The sequence below is a fragment of the Chelonoidis abingdonii genome, chromosome 22 (genome assembly GCF_003597395.2).
Source record: "Chelonoidis abingdonii isolate Lonesome George chromosome 22, CheloAbing_2.0, whole genome shotgun sequence".
NCBI classification, from domain to species: Eukaryota; Metazoa; Chordata; order Testudines; family Testudinidae; genus Chelonoidis; species Chelonoidis abingdonii.
Window position 1 is genome coordinate 22,084,250 of NC_133790.1, and position 17,470 is coordinate 22,101,719.

At 43.1% G+C, this 17,470-nt stretch overlaps 1 protein-coding gene across 20 annotated transcripts in view; it reads right to left on the minus strand.

The window, feature by feature from the left end:
- DEPDC5 (DEP domain containing 5, GATOR1 subcomplex subunit) overlaps positions 1 to 17,470 on the minus strand; it is a 66,298-nt gene that overhangs the window by 2,676 nt on the left and 46,152 nt on the right. For 10 of the 20 annotated variants that reach the window (XR_012654757.1, XM_032785201.1, XM_032785199.1 and 7 more), the window contains 9 exons: positions 16,737 to 16,845; positions 13,925 to 13,987; positions 12,043 to 12,194; positions 11,090 to 11,167; positions 10,524 to 10,656; positions 9,314 to 9,422; positions 8,451 to 8,678; positions 3,905 to 4,074; positions 889 to 1,060 (listed from right to left, as the gene is read on the minus strand). Coding sequence is in view for 19 of the 20 variants with exons in the window: in XM_032785201.1 (XP_032641092.1) it covers positions 889 to 1,060; positions 3,905 to 4,074; positions 8,451 to 8,678; positions 9,314 to 9,422; positions 10,524 to 10,656; positions 11,090 to 11,167; positions 12,043 to 12,194; positions 13,925 to 13,987; positions 16,737 to 16,845 (1,214 nt within the window). In the remaining variant the exon portion in view is untranslated. The remainder of the gene's footprint in view (positions 1 to 888; positions 1,061 to 3,904; positions 4,075 to 8,450; positions 8,679 to 9,313; positions 9,423 to 10,523; positions 10,657 to 11,089; positions 11,168 to 12,042; positions 12,195 to 13,924; positions 13,988 to 16,736; positions 16,846 to 17,470) is intronic. The other 10 variants (XM_075060145.1, XM_075060144.1, XM_075060141.1 and 7 more) reach the window with 3 other exon arrangements.

The window sequence follows — 17,470 nt, forward strand, 5'->3', positions numbered from 1 at the left end:
ATGAGCGTGACCACCATTCTGAGCACCACAGCATTAAAAATAGCCTATTTAAAGCCAGCGGGGCTTCACCTGTACCACAGCACGTACAGAAATTCATTGTTCTTTCTGCATTTACAGTCAGACTCCAGGAAAAGTGTTACCAGGGGTGAGAACAATTTAATCAACAAAATGACGACTTTTTAAAATTTGTAAACTGGGTTCCTTTTCATATCATCCCTCTGCACCAGCTCTAGGATGGATCTCTCTGTGCTAGGACCCATGAAGCTCTAACCTCTGGGCAAGGCTCACAGTTGAGGCTTATCACAATAGCATCACTAGGAAGGGAGAGGTCATGCTGAAGAAAAAAAGGATTGCCATTCCTAGCACTTAATCTCATGAGCAAACCTTCCTACCGAGAATGTAACCATGGCAACAAAAAGAGGATGCCAACCATGGAAGTCTAGCCAATGTAATCTCAGAAAGGAGGGAACAAACAAATGCAACATACAACTGCAGAAGGGCTAGTGGGATGGATGGGAGCTGCTGGCAGAATGGGCTTTTATAATTTTTACAAAATGACAGCAGAGTAACTACCTGATATGGTTTCTATAGGAGCATTCAGCGTCATGGCAACAGAGAAGAATGAAGGACATGGAACTCTCCCTGATGATGGGCACCTCTCACTACCAACATGATGCTGTGATATGTGCCAACTGCCCTGAAGTACAGCTTCCCTCCTCATCTTTCCTCCTTCATGCTGAATGAGCTGTATCCTTAACAGTAGATGGGTGAGAATGCAATGGCAGGCATCTTATCCAGCCAAGGAACGTACTGTAGGTGTGATTCACATCCCAGTGAGAGTTCTCCCTGCAAGAAGGTACCCAAAGCTGGCTGGGGAATATTTCTTACCATCAAACAGATGTTCACTGCCCTCCTTCAGCAAGCAGCTAACATTGAGTGGGATGAACAACTGTGCTCGAAGTGGGTCTCCATATAGGTAACTGGGCAATGCAAATGGACCCTCCAGGACTGGAACCAACAAGAAACCACAGGATGTAGCTTTCCGATGCCAACCCTGAACCTGTGAAGGGATTCAAATAATGAATCATATCATGTATAGCTGCATGGAAAGGAGTACTTATGTGCATAAGAGCAATTTGTCTCGCCAAGAACAAATCAGACGTGCTCAATTCCCAAAGGGCTTTGCCTACTTTGCATAATGAGCATGCAATTATCTTCATAAGCAAAGCAGCACAGATACAAGATTTCAAAATTGTTATTTTTTTAAGGCATGCCACATAAATCAGAATGATCAATTAGATCAGGCCAGTGCAGAGAAGCTAACTGAATTCTTTGCATCAGTCTTCACTGCAGAGGATATGAGGTAGATTCCCCAACCCGAGCCATTCTTTTTAGGTGACAAATCTGAGGAACTGTCCCAGACTGAGATGTCATTAGAGGAGGTTTTGGAACCAACTGATAAATTAAACAGTAATAAGTCACCAGGACAAGATGGTCTTCACCCAAGAGTTCTGAAGGAACTCAAATGTGAAATTGCAGAACTACTAAGTGTGGTATGTGACCTATCATTTAAATTAACTTCTGTACCAGATGACTGAATGTGACCACAATTTTTTTAAAAGGCTCCAGAGGTGATCCTGGTAATTACAGGCAGGAAAGCCTAACTTCAGTATCATGCAAATTGATTGAAACTACAGTAAAGAACAGAATTATCAGATACATAGATGACCATGATTTGCTGGGAAACAGTCAAAAAGGCTTTTGTAAAGGGAAATCAAGCCTCACCAATCTATTAGAATTCTTTGAAGGGGTCAACAAACAGGTGGTCAAGAGTGACCCAGTTGATATAGTGTACTTGAATTTTCAGAAAGCCTTGACAAGGTTTCTCACCACAGGCTCTTAGGAAACTAATTAGTCATGGGAGAAGAAGAAAGGTCTTCTCATGGCTCAGTAACTGGTTAAAGATAGCAAAAAAGGGTATGAATATATGGTCAGTTTTCAGAATGAAGATAGGTAAATAGTGGTGTCCCCAGGGACCTGTACTGGGACTAGTGCTGTCCAACATATTCCTAAATGGTTTGGAAAAAGCAGTAAACAGTGAGGTGGAAAAATGTGCAGACGATACAAAATTACTCAAGATAGTTACATCCGAAGTAGACTGTGAGAGTTACAAAGGGATCTCAGAAAACTGGGTGACGAGGCAACAAACTGGCAGATGAAATTCAGTGTTGATAAATGCAAAGTCATGCACATTGGAAAACATAATCCAACTATACATACAAAATGATGTACTCTAAATTAGCTGTTACCACTCAAGAAAGATCTTGGAATCATTGTACATAGTTCTCTGAAAACATGAACTCAATGTACAGCATCAGAATATTAGGAACCATTAGGAAAGAGAGAGATTGTAAGAGACAGAAAATATCATAATGCCATTATATAAATACACAGTACGCCCACACCTTGAATACTGTGTGCAATTCTGGTCACCTCATCTCAAAAAAAGATTTATTAGAATTGGAAAAAGTACAGAGAAGGGCAACAAAAATGATGAAGGATATGAAACAGTTTCCATATGAGAAATTCAAAAAAGACTGGGACTTTTCAGCTTGGAAAAGAAGTCGGTCGGGGGGCTGGGGGAATATAACAGAGGTATATAAAATCATGAATGGTTTGGAGAAAATGAATACGGAAGTATTATTTACTCCTTTACACAACATGAGAACCATATGTCACCCAATGAAATTAATAGGCAGCAGGTTTAAAACAAACACATACACACCCACACTTCTTCACAAAACACACAGACAACCTGTGGAACTCATTGCCAGGGGATGTTGTAAAAGCCAAAAGTATAACTGGGTTCAAAAAAGAATTAGATAAGTTCATGGAGGATAGGTCAATTGATGGCTATTAGCTAGGATGGTCACGACTACAACCTCATGCTCTGGATGTCTCTAGCCTATGGCTGCCAGAAGCTGGGAGTGGATGACAGGGGATGGCTCACTCGATGATTGCCTGTTCTGTTCATTCCCTCTGAAGCACGTGGCACTGGCCACTGTTGGAAGACAGGATACTGCGCTAGATGGACCACTGGCCTGACCCATTATAGCTGTTCTTATTAATGCACTTAAAATGGGATATTTCTAAGGAAACTGATTTAGCCTGATTACAGTGAGTGGCCAAGGACTGCTTAACTGGAACAAAATTTCCATTTGAAAGAGGATCTAGGTGACCAATGCCAAGGGGTTGAATAGGCAGTAAAAAGTCTGGGATTTCTGAATGCCAGTCTCTTGATACAGAAGTTGCCAAATAACAAAAAGAAACAAAAGTTAAAGTAAACAGCAAATGTACAGAATAGTTTTTCTTGTATTTTTATCCGTGGTGTTGTCAGTGGGTTTTTAAAAAGCCTCTTTGCTGAACTGGGACAACAGGCTGCCTACCTAAGGGACTCCATTAAAACTTTTTCACTGCTTTTCATTTTAAAATTCAAGGCACAGTGGGTTAAACTGTGCTGGCTCTCTACACAGGGTCAAAGCCTACACGCAGTGGCCCAAGCGAGACTTAAAATGATACCTTGGCCTCATGCTGGCCCTCTGCACAGGGTGAATTTAACCCATTAGAAGTAAGAGAATGCTACAGCTAGGATAGAGTTACTAAACACACTGATTTATACAATGATAAGAGACACTCAAACTCAGCAACATATGCATAGCAGTGGCAACAATCGCAAAATTGTCCTTCAAAAAAAGATACAAACTTCACTCCACAGCATCTGTCCTAGAACTTTTCACTGGCTTCCCACTAATTGCCTTGCTGAATTTCCCTGTGGACTCAGGTAAGGACACACATTTAATCAGTCTGGCAAGTTTGAGAGCATCCAGGACACAAGGACCCTTACCATTTCAAAGAGGACAGCTGCTGTTACTGCCATCCAATGCAATTTGATCTCAAAGGCAGCATTCAGCGAGAAATTGCCATGGTAGTAACAACTGCACCATTCCAGGCGGTCAGTACGGTTATTCACATCCACATCCAGCGTCACTGTCCGCTGCTCGGGTACTGTGGCAGCTATGCAGACATGGAGTCAAGATTTTTTTAAAAAATGTATCCAGGAAGGGGAAGGGGAGAGAAAGAAATTAAAATGAGACATTAGTTTTAAACATGGGTTGCTTCATCTGCCTGCCTTACATTTTAGGGCCAACAAAAATAGTTCAAGAATCTTGCTAGCCTAAATCACAAGAATGAAAAGGAGAAGAGAATTCCACCCACATCAGGGAACTCTGCTGCCCCAATTCCTTTCCTCCAGAAAATACTACTCTAAACAGTCCAGTGACATCTAAACCGGGGTAGACAGGGATTCTCTCCTCTAGCAAGTGAGCCAGTCCCTGAACCTACTAATTAAAAGTGGAGTTGTTCTATAATTTAGTAGTATTCCAGTGTGGAACAGAAGGTGCTATGGAGGGTTAACCGTGTAACATTTGCCTCTGAGGCATTCCAATTTGATGATAATGTTCTTTACATAGCTCCATATAAATCACAACACTGCACATTTTTACATCAGGGAAGGAGTATTCCAGAGTCCCACAAAATTGGTCTACATTAATGCAATGTTAAGGCAGCACATTAAAATTTTTAACAAGGAAAAAAACCAAAAAGGTTCCTACAGCATTATCATCTTTAGCTTATTGCATTTAGGTAACATTCTTTTCCTTTTTTAAATTAGTATTTTTGTAGTGCCTAGGGGCCTCCTCCGAGATCAGGCCCACATTGTGCGAGGCCATATAGTACCGTCAGATAGTAAAAGAAGGTCCCTGCCCCCTAGAGCTTGCACTCTAAATAAGTGAGGGCTTGTCTACACTTACAACTAACTTGGCATTGCTGAGATCGATGCAGTGGTGTCGATTTAACATGTCTAGAGAAGACCGCTAAGTCGATGGGAGAACGCTTTCCTGTCCACGAAGAGCAAGGTAAGTCGGCGGGAGAGTGTCTCCCGTTGACACAGTGTGGTGTAGACACCTTTGTAAGTCAACCTAAGTTACATCAACTTCAGTTACGTAACTGAAGTAGCGTAACTTAGGTTGTCTTACAGCTTTAGTGTAGACCAGCCCTAAAACACAAAGGGTGGGAAGAGAAACAGAGGCACAGGAAGGGGGAGGGACTTGCCCAAAGTCACACAGCAAGTCAGCGGCAAAGCCAGGAATAGAACCGAGGTCTCCTGACTCCCAGTCCAGGGCGCTACCCCTTAAACTAGGCTGCCATTTCTTGTTTTTCTTATTACATGCCTTAGTTTAATATGTTTCTATGCTGTTCAATATTGGACATAAAACACCAACGATATGCACTATGGGTGTGTTAACATTTCTGTGACATTTCCCAAACTGCATATTTGAACTGTCTTTCATTAACTGTTTGGTATTTTTAAAGCAGAGAAAAGGAATTGCTCACATTTTTTATAGTCTTAGCATTTAAAAGTTCCCAATTAAGTTTTTAAATTCACCCCCAAGTTGGAGGGAATTGGGACAGGGGCAGAGTTCCCACCTTTGCTTCTGTTCTAATTGGTCTGGAGACCATTTTCTGGGAGGCTGGCTTAACAGTGCAACATCCTATTGTTTATGTGCAACTACTTTAGCTTGGCAATGGAAAAAGAGAAATAAATAAATAATGATAATAAATGTCAGAGATGTCATCTTGGAGAGCACCATGAAGATGCTCTTTTGTAAATAAGTCTCATCACTTCCTGGCAAAGATTTATCTCCTCCAACTCCCATCTAGGCCAGGTATTGTCAGACATACCAAACATCTTATTCTTTTATTTTTCTTGCTGCTTTTTACTCAGATATCACTGAAGATGCACTGTTGTGGGTGGCTTGGGGGCTCATCTTAAAGTTACAATACCAGCTTTTCAGGAGCCATGCAATGTAACGTAAATGATGAACCACCACAGAAACCCAGTTTGGGATGTTTGAGGGCAGCATCCCAATAGGAGGTAAAGCAGAAGCAGCTCAATCAGCAAGGAAGGCATGTGCTGTCTGCCAGTGAAGCCGCCAGACACAATAATACACCAGCCAATTTGTATAAATTGGCACACGCTGAAGAATGAACTCCCTGCTCCACTGCTAGATGTTTCTGCCTCCAAGTTACTGGTAACACAGGACTCTCCATCAAGACTGCAAACTGTCTTCTTCTACCTTACCCGGTGCCTCTATTCACAGACCAAACAACTGGAGGCAAATCCCCATAGGAGCACTCCTAACAATCCCAAAACTTCAAAGCTACGACTGGATTAGCATTTTAAGTGTCTCTAAATTTAGGAGACTCAAATGGGTTCTTAGAAAATGGTCCTAATTTGACATTATAATAGAAGACCTCTGACTTTCCATACACTTGGCTGATTTTAAGAGAACTCACCTGCTTCCCAACTGTGTCTTGTACCAGTATTAACTAATGAGTTATAGTGTACATTGGAGAGGAGCAGACAGGTTATTCTTCAACCACAGATTAACTATGTACATGGTTATAATTACTAGTGCAGCATGCATTGCTATAAATCAAAAGGGACAAGATTATGTATATCACAGATCAGATTTTCATTGGGAAGGCAAAGGGGACAATCATCAGGCAAGTGAGAGGGAAGTTGGCAAGGATAAGGATTTTACGGGTACACAGAGCTTGTTCCAGAGCTCCCAACACTTGCATGCTGTTTCATATCACAGGCTGACATTTAGGGAAGGTGGAGGAGGGGAAGAAATCAAATGCAGCCAAAGCCAAGAGAGGAACAAATGAAGTCACGTGGACCGGCTGCCAAAAGGGTTAGCAAAGCTTCCTGCCTCAGATGTACTGGTAATGTTTTTGGAGTGTTTAGATGAGAAACAGCACTAAAGCAGCACACAAACTTGTTTCCTTCTGAGAACAGGTAACACCACATTGTTTACTGTAGGAAAATCCAATCATCCTTTAGAACAAACCATAATGGACAACAGCAGCAGTATGGAAGCGCTTTTCATCCCAGGACAGCAAAACTGATTACGGATCATTATCCCCATTTTATGATGGGGAAACTGAGGAACAGAGAAGTGAAGTGGTTTACCAAAGCTACACAGTAAGTCAGACATAGTTTCAAGAGCAGAACCTAGGTGTCCTGAGCCTCAGTCCTCTGAACCACACATTATCTGGACACCAGGTTGGGCTCAAGTTCACCTGGCTGATTAATTATGCCAATAAGGTTTTGTACTGGCCAAAATGATAGCTTTTGTGTGTAGTAGGTAAAGAGCCTCCTGCTCACATGGTAGCTTAAGATAATAGAATTGTTAGCTTATTGTTCTAGGCCCCTCTCCTCATTTTTCTGTTTCTTATGCTGTTCCTCTTCGAACAAAGCTTTCAAAAATATAGACAGATTACCATAGCTTCAGATTTAGAAGATACAGTTACTATACAAGGAGAAGGGTGATGTCACTTCTCTTCAGAAGAGTCAAACAGATCATAGAAGAGCACTGGGGAGTCTCTCTTTCTAATTTAGATGGGACTTTATAAGATGCATCTTATAAATCTGAAGTTATGGCAATGACTTTTCTAGCATGTTTTACAGGGAACATATAGCATATGGCAGGAGCAAGTGACTCAAGCTGGCCTGGAAATGCAACAAGATGACAAAGCACATATATTAGGACATACAACTAGTGAGTTTCACTGGCTGTTAGTGGTAGAAAAGGCACCATGTGGTCTCTGTGGCACTCCACTGAGAAGTGCTTTACAATGGAAGGAGGAGATTTCAAGATTGGATAATGATACTCACTCCCATTGCATGCCCTGATGTTCCAGAATCAAAACCCCAGTTCATTCACACTGCTGGTATCTTTTGTAATTGTGGCCCCAGGTGTCTGACCTGGAGTTCGTGCCCATTACACAGGGTTTCAGCCTAGACTGATGCCACCACAGTCTCCAAGTGTCACAGTACACAGGACTCTCCTACACTCCACTCTCCACAGGAGGAGTATCACCAGGGCTCTTGCCACTGGCAAACACTTGTGAGCAAGTGTTCAACTTTAGACTTAGTTAAGTGAAGTTTTGGTGCTCTATTGTTCTTACATGTCATCATTTCCATGTGCACAGCAGGGACTGAATTTCATCATGCGGTTCTGAAGAGCCACACCAGCTCCCCATGAAGATGGGAGATGAGTATTAGCTCTTCCTCAAACTTTAGAGGAAGATGGGAATATTTTACTTTTTTGCTTTTAGATAACAGAGAGTACAGATTGTTCCTCTTAGCCAGTGAAACGCATCCCAGAGACATGACAATGAGACCACCTGCATGACAAATGTACGGCCAGCATGAGATCTGCAGCCTGTTACTGGTCCACGTGAGATCATACCCTTGGTTGGCTGCTATTCTCCTTCAAAACTACTCCCTTGTACTTCACCAGATGTCATCTGTGCTCCGCATCTACCTAATAGTGCGGCTGCCTGGCTCCGTCCTCCGAAACTGCGACTAAAGGAACTGTGCCTACTTGCATAAGAGGCTGGGCGGCTGGGAAGCCAGGGCAGGAGGAATGCTGGGATTTCTGAGTGCAAGAGCTCTTCTGCCACAAATGCCACCTCAAACCATTTCCTCTGGAAAGTGGAGAAATCGTCCATTGCTGCTGTGTGCCACATGGTGGGTGGCTGCTGCATACTCACTGGATAAACGCAATGGGAAACAGTCATCCGTCAGAAACAAGGACCCCTTAACACACAAGGTTACCAATTACACTTCCTGAGTTTCTAGAGCCTAGGTTCAGAGGGAGCTGGAGATATCACATTTGTCCTCCGATTCCCATCCTATGAGTTGACAGTTCAAGGAAATTTGGTGATCTTTTCTAAGGGGTATGTGGTGAGAGTTGAATTGTCCATCTGTCATTAAATTACCCTTTATTTTTTGGTGTTAAATTCACAAAGGCTAGGGCATCTCTTTGGATCCCTATACACTATCCCCCATCCTCCAAATATTTATTTGACATGTGATCATAGAATCATAGGGTTGGAAGGGACCTCAGGAGGTCATCTAGTCCAACCCCCTGCTCAAAGCTGGACCAATCCTCAGATTTTTACCCTAGTTCCCCAAATAGCCCCCTCAAGGATTGAACTCATAGCCCTGGGTTTTGCAGGCCAATGCTCAAAACACTGAGTTATCCCTCCCCTTTCAAGAGTGCTCCCCTTTCAAATCTCTTATCAGGATACACTTCTGCTGCAACACCTACAACAACTCAACAAAATTCAAGGTCTACACTGAGGGGCAACAGAGGAAAGCTCAGTAGTTACATAAAAGTCTGACCTCGGTCTGGCTCCTTATCAACTACAATCTTGTAGAAGTAAAACCCATAGATGAAGGTGCGCAAGGCCTCTCCAGAGGCGTGAACAATCAGCTGCTCATCCAGCATTTTCTAAAGAAAAAACAAATGAAAAGCAGCTTTCAGTGATGAATCGGGGCTTTGGAGTGGGAATGAGGAGACATTAGGAAAGTGAGTCTTTCCTTTGGAGACATTAAAGGTTCAAGCGCCTCACCTGTAAAGATGAGAACGGCAGAAGTGCTTCCCTAGACGTGCTGAAAACACAGCAGGCTAATAGTGAACAGAGTCAGAAGTCTTCATCTTCCAGATAAACTGTATTTCATCCCTTCGAAGTTCCCTATTAACAACTAGTCTCTTTCCAATCTGCCTACTACCTCCAGCGTTTGCCCTCTTACTTATGTGCCTTTGTCTTACATATGGGTTTTCAGGGAGCTGCAAGTAGCCATCACATGGCTTCAGGGCTCAGAAAGGTTCTAGTTCTCTGTGCTAACTGGTGTGGAGTCTCAGTAAAAGTGAATTCTAGAGCATTTCTGAGCCTCAAAACACAAACCCTGATGTGGTTCAATAGGCAAGAGAAAAACCCACCATATGAAAAAAAAAAAGAAAGAAAGAGTGTGTGTACGTACTTATTTAAGTATCCTTGAACAGAACAGTTTTATACTCACTGTTCTCGTGACAGCTCTAGTACCCACAGCAGTTAGAAGAAAATACAACCACACTGCAGTGACTTACACTCCCAGCTAAAACTAGGACTTTTGGTAACCACCAGTCAGTGTGAGACTGTATGTAAAACTGCCACCATCACACCAGCAGGGACAAAAATGCAACACCTATTGCACATCATCATGCTGCTCTGTGATAGGATATCTAAAATCAAACCATTGAAGAAAATATTTTTTCCAGACAGTATCTGATTTACAAAACAAACATTGTTGTATATTTATTGTGATCTCCATCTAAAGCTAACACTTATTGGGGGAAGGAGAGGTATAAAAACCTGGTGAAAGAAGGTAACATTTCCTTATATATACACAGTAGTGGAGACACTCTTGAAAAATATATTAGTAAGAGGATTTTAAATGAGAGAGAGAGAGAGACAGAGAGACAGAGAGAGAGAGAGAGAGAGAGACTGACTTTCCCCAGTTAATGGGACGTTTCTGGCTCATCCACCTGCCCTCTTGTCAATTCTCTCACCTGCATGATGTCAATGGCCATAGCCTGGGTCTGCACCCCTTCCAGGTTGTTCACCAACCAGTGGACTACCTCAGCACTGATGAAACAATATGGAGAGAGGCCCTTCTGTTCAGATAGAAGCTGGATCCCTGTACTGAATCCCAACAAGTTAAGCATGTAATTAACATGAACTGAACTCACACAGAAACACAGAAAAATTACTACTGCTGCGGAGGAAAACCCAGAATGAGAACTCTGAAGTTCTCTGTAGCTTGTGTACCGTTAGTCTCTGAGACTGCAGAAGTTTGTATTTTGCAATGGAGAAAGCTCCTAAATTACTCCCTCTACAGTGGTTCCTGCTTAGGCACGCCTGGGACAGTAGCACCTGAACTCTATGCAGCCACATTTGTAACTTAATTTCTACAGTGACTCCTGCTGGGAGAGGCTAGAACTAAACAATACAACGATTGCTAAAGAAAAGCTATTCCACTATAGACCATGAAACTCTTCCATTGGATGCCCACCTATCAAATCCTGCTTCAAAGTCTCACAGTGAGATTTGAGGCATGTTTTGACTCAAAACTTACGTGGGGTGCTTCATGGCTTCAAGAATCTCGATCAGAGTGGAAGAAGTAGTCAGGGAGCTTGCAGAAGACTGCTGAGAGCTGGAAAGTAAATAAAATTGTGTTTAACAGTCCTGTAGCTGCCAGTCTAGTTTGGCAGGTTTAGGAGAGCTGCTGTTTCTTCTCTTCACAGCAATAATTGTTCCATGTTTTATCTTCGGTTGTTGGTGCATGTGCCAGTAATTTGCAAAAGGGAGGAGAGTCCACGCATGTAGCTCTCGCCTCAGGAAACCTCTTTAGTGAAGCACAGAGCAAAGGGGAGGAGTTAGTTACCTTTAAGGAATAAACAGATGACTAAAGAACAGGTGAAAGCTGTAAGCACATTTTTGCACTGGATTTACTCATGCTATACAAACCCAATTCAATGCACTGTAGTTCAGAAGCAATTCAAAACACGCTATTTTAAAGATACTAACATGGGAAACAGGTGCTACTGTAGTTTATTTTTAATACCACTTTCCCCACCGTGTTTCACCACCAGATTGGAACCTTTGGATTCCAACAACCCACTTGATCCAACTATGCACTGGAGGGACCCCTTTCTCCTCAGAGAAGAGAAGGTATTGATTTCCATGTCCATTCAAACCCTGGCTTGGTGCTCCGCTAATAGACCACAAAAAAGTTCTGGAAGGAGCAGACTGCTCAGGTGAGGGAAATCGGGCTCATGTCCATTCAGTGCTGGACAACTGGGCTAGAAGACTCGTTTTAGCGCCACTATTCAAGGAGAGCATTCTTCATCTAAGTCACAGAACATGGTCTTCAAGTGACATGTGCCTTCCAGTGCTGACACACTGACACTGGCATGAGCACAGCACATACTGTCCTATGTTTCCTATGCTAAGTACCCCCATCCCTGTTACTAGCAAGAGGAATGTATTGAACAGAATATCATTACAGAACTGCTGTGCTCTTCTTACCTGTTCTCAATGGAGCCAGTTGTGGCATATCCCTGGTCTCCTACATTCTGGGAGCTTCCAAGGGGCTGAGTGCTGCCCCTATCAGCTGACTGGCCTGTGTTTATCAACATGTTGCCATCTAGGGCTGGAGGAACTGTCTGATCTAGAGAGACCTGTAAGGAGCGCAACATAGCAACACATTTATGTAATTCATAGCACAATCCTTTTTCCATTACCCCAGCTCAGACTCTTCCTGGGGCAAGCAGTCCTTTACGCAACCATACATATGCAACAAGGACAAACACAGTCTTGTTTTGGTCAGTTACTGACAACTCTGCAATTTGTTACATCAGTGTCCCAAATTGACCCAGATTAACATAAAGATCATCAAGTAAGCAGCAACCGTGCTAAGAGAACTGATGGCAAGGCAGCAAAGCTGGCTGCAGTCTGATATTTTCCAATTTTAAAACGAACAAGGATTTAGATTTAAGAGAATAAGCACCACCACACAGCCATGGCAACTGATAGAACAGGATCTCAAGTCACTGAATGGAAGCGATGAGCAATTTAAAAGATAGCCTCAGCTCTTCCTCTGAGATTGAAGCAAGTGAATTCAGCAGAGGGGTTGCAGCTTTCATTATGCAAAACAAAACAAAAACACCCATGCACACATCTCTCTTTCTCTCTCTCTCTCTCTCTCTAAAAAGAAGCCATAACCCATCTATCTTTGATTTTTTTTTTAGGGAAGTATTGGGAGACTGATTGGCATTTGCCCACAGCCATGTCACTGAGCGATACTACAGGACACTTTCCTCCCGCAGGAACACTTGTACTAGTCCATGGCAGACTGAATAGTTAGCAAAAATTAACATAAAAGCCTTTCAGAAAGAACGGGAAGGCAGAAAGATTCAGCAAAAGACAGGCTGTAATTATCAGCTGCCATCTGCCATTAACACATATGGCTTAGAGAAAGACAAATTATGTAAAAGCTACATAAGAGGAGTGGGTGAGGGAGATGAACAGCAGAGAAAGTCTAACTCAAACAGGTGTACAATTAGGGCTGATCTGCCTTTGTGATTCCACAGTGCCCAGGTTCAAGCACAGGGCCTGATTGACAGCATACAACTCCGCTTGGGAAGGAATTTGATGGAAGATGACAGACAGTTTGGGAGGGCTGGAGAAGGCTTTACTCTGTGTCACCTCTCCTCACTGCCACGATCCAAGCTCTCACACTTTGCAAACTGTGCCCTTTCAAAACAGCCAAAAGTGGCAGATGCTCCATATGGAAGTTACAGCACATTCATCCCTCCCAACTCCAGAGCTGGCTTGGACTAGCAGCACTCTCTGAGGATGTATCACCCTGTAACCAACTACTAAGGAGTGCGCAAATGGCATCTGACACTACTACCCCATGAGACCATAGTGAATTCCACAATGTTTCCATCCCTGAGTGACCTAACAATTCTAAGCTGGCACCTTGACCTGGTTCTCTACAGCACCAGCTATCAAGCAGATACCATAGATGATATTTAACAGAATATTAAACAACAGCTATTGCCATCCTTGTTTAGTGAAGGAAGGTGGAAATCAGGAACTTACTAACTATGTGAAAGCAAAAGTTTGAGTATTTGGCAAGTAAAGAACAACACAGAAGGGTACAGGAGTATCCAAAACATAATACAAATACAGAGCTGTGGATGGAAATAAGTGCATTCACCAGAAGTCCCTTTATATTAATTACTGTCCTTTTAGTGCAATGCACATCTCACCACTGCAGAAACCAGTGAGCACATGTGGTAACTAGCCCAGGCCTAGTGTCCTCAGTTACAAGTTCAGGACCTGAGATGCACTTCATTGTTTCAATCCAGATGCCAGGGATGGGAAGATCTGATTCAAAACTGACCTGTGGGTGGAAGGTCGAAGCTGTGCGTGGGCTGCGAACAAACTCCATAAAGAAGGCCCCATCCTGAAGGCATCGGAGGAAGTAGAAGCAGTAGCAGCGGCAGCAGTGACAGGAACAAAGAGGTGAAGAAAAGCAAAGACAGTTTTGTGCAAATGTGCAGTCACCACAGGGAAGGAGTGAAAACCAAAAAGACACCTCCGTCCAGATAGGCAGGCACATCAGAGTCCAGAGCATCAGCAGACTCTGCTCTGAGATATTCTGCCTCCTTGTTACAGATGTCCCAGTCAATCACATTAGACCATCACACTGATCAGGGGCACATGCAGCTCTGAGCACAGCCTCAAATTCTATTACGGTGCAGGGGAGAGGGAGAGAAATTCAGTGTAGAGAAGCTATTTCACCAGTGTCAAAGCATGCACAAAGTAAATGGGCACTCCTCCTCCCACACACATACCTCGCATGGACTCTTCCCTTGCTGCTAACCTAGGACTTGTGCCAAGAGCCTCCTCCCACAAAAAATAAAGCAATTGATCCTCTTTAGGTTTTCATTTGTGTTTTCATTCTTTGGTGCCTTCTTTAGGCACAAACCTTTCTCCAGTCTGAAGTTACTAAGCTGGGTCTGTATCTGGGGTACATGTATACATGACTTATGTCCTCAGGGACTTCACTACATGGTTATAAACCTGGCACCTTCTTTGGTGCAGGAACATGGCAGGTGAGCTGTGGCCCCAAACATGCCAATGAAAGCAGCTTCACAAACTGCCAGGTGTTCCCCAGATCGTTTTTGTACCAAGCTAACTCATCATGCTAACCACTCATGGTTGTCTGAGAACTGCCTGCTGAATTGATCCACCATAGTATCCTGCAGCCTGGGAAGGTGCACTTTGGCGTGACTGACTCAATGTTCCCTTTTGTTTGTTGATGTAACACACAGCTGTGGTAGTGTCTGTCAGCACTTGTTGATTGTTGATCCCGGGGGTAGCAGCAAGGATCCCTTGCATGCCAGGTGGATGGCTCTGAGCTCTAGGATGTTTATGTGATGCATGAGGTCATGTATTCCAGAAGTCTGAGACATGCTCATATTGATGTTTTTGGGTGAGTCTGAAGTTGCATGATGATGTTTGCTATTGTTTGGAATATTTCATATACAAATGGAAACATTTAATTGTAATCTGTGAATGTGAAAATACCCGTTGCTTTCTTTAAAATCTCTATTTGTAGGTATTTATAAAAGAGTTTATCACTGGAGTATCCAAGCACTGCCAGTGACTGATGAACTTGTCTGAACTCTACACTAAATCTTCCATGAAGGACAGATTTTAATATGGTTATGGCCAGCAGCATTTGTGCTTAGAGCAAGGTCTCCTACGTAGCATGTGATAAAATACTTTGCCAATGGAGTCAGCAGGAATCACTGACAGCCAAGCTATTCCTTCCTCCATCTGTAGAGCATGCTGGTTCCCCATATCACTCTCCTCCCCCGCGTCCTGCTATGCGAAATCCCAGCAATGGTGCAAAAAGTAGTGTGGTTTTTAAACTAGGGAAGAGGCGTGAAGAAGTGCAGGTTACTATGCAGTAGAGGTTTAAGATGAGATTTTATAGCACAAATTAGGGTCTGAAGGTTTGCAAATGTACTTCAGTCTTCATATTCTGCAACTAGCTTTTCCAAGTTTAAGTGTATTGACCTTCTCCTCTCAGGGAGCTCCGCGAGGTCCATGCCTCCAACACAAATACATGTTTATTACTGAAAAAGTCAAAACTTCAGTGCCAGTTCAACTGGCAATACAAACTACATTCAAAACACAGATCTTTAGGGGGATGCTGTATATGACCCGGGTACTGTAGCATCGACACTTTCTTAATGGCCAGTACCAAGCTACCAAAGGGGCCCTTCTCAGGCTGTTAGCTGCCCCTCGACATTTAATCCCAAGACAGGTCAGACTTATGAATCTTGTGTCTTGACTCAGTAGGAACCTGTGTCTCAGCTCTAGAGCAGTGCTCCTTCCAACCCCATCAGACGTCATCAAAGCCAGAATGGAGGCAAATAACTGTAGCTTCTCCGTCAACATAGCTCTGGAGGCTTAGGGTGGAATCTTGGCTCCCCGGGGCTCTGGAGAATGACAGACTGGAGGACTGAGGTCTAGAGTTGAATCCCTCCTTTCAGTGTCCAATGAGCTTGCAGAGTGCTCGAAGAGGAACAATTTTAAGCAGGTTTTTCTAACTTTGAGTTTGCTTAGAAAACAGGTGATACATGGCACATCGCTCAGGAATATGTCCCTCTCCTAAACAAAATAGACACTTAAAGAGCTCATCATTAAGTGGCATTGAAGCTTCCCACAAGGGGCAGGTTTCAAACCCCAGAGATTTAGCTTCTGCCATTTTTCCAGAGCCCCTCTATGGGGCTGTGTATGTGATGTTTCTATCTTAAAACCTGAACCTGTCTAAAATAACGCAAAACAAGTTGTGTGTCGCCAATGGGCAAGATGACTAACTTAGCACAATGTACAGAGAAGCAGGCCAAGGCCGCAGGGGTTCTATCTGGCTGCCACAAGTGTTAAGAATGAACTGAGGGACAGCTGGACCTGCCCCACCCTTTCTGCCTTTTTGGGGTGGGGAGATGCACAAGGACATCTAGGATGCAAAGCAGCAGCCCCAACAGACGTCGCTAGCTTTAAACATATCTGACCTCACATGCATGGCACATATGCGAATCAAGAGTGGAATCTATGTGTAACAGAGTTCTTGGAGTCATTGTAATTTCAGAAGAGATTCTCTCAAATATCAACTAGAGACTGGGCCAGAGTGTTGTTACCTTGCGTGGGCTGTCCACATAGGTGGGAGTGATGGAAATGCTCCCACTCTCAGCAGGTTGGGAAGAGCTCTTCCCAGAAAGCATTGCTGCTTGCTGCTCACCCAGGGTCCTAAAACAAAGGATAAAAAGCCATAAAGATTGTATGGTCCAACCTGGGACACTATGTAACACTGGCTGAGAACTATTGTTTTGGGAGGAAGCATTGCTGTGCTTTCTAGAGACAGATGCTTTCCCATACACTCAACCTCAAAAGGGTCTATCAGCTTCTTAGAAAAAGGATGATTTTACCCCATACACACAATACCTTGGAGTCATGAATCTATTAACCACTTTTCCTAGTGCACAGTACTTGCTGCCCTCTGAATATGTTCAAAGCTCTCCCCTAGTACACTAGCATCAAACTCCTTGTTTTCAGTGGTATATCTGGAACCAGCACTCTTTACTCACCATCATTCCTAAATTATTGCTGGTAACACAACTATTTAGCCTCAGTTTTACCACCATTTTAGGCAGACACTTTTGTGCAAATGCAGCTATCATAGAGCACTTTCCATAGGGATTTGCAGAAGGAATAGTACTAGAATTTATAAAATATGACTAACTCTGTTGTATTATGATGGGAGTTGTTAGAGTGAAAATCTTTTACAAGTAGCTAAGCATTTTGTTTGTTTTTAAGAGGAAAATGGCAGTTGAGGCTGCCAAAATATATCTTTTTTTCCCTTTTTTTTTTTTTT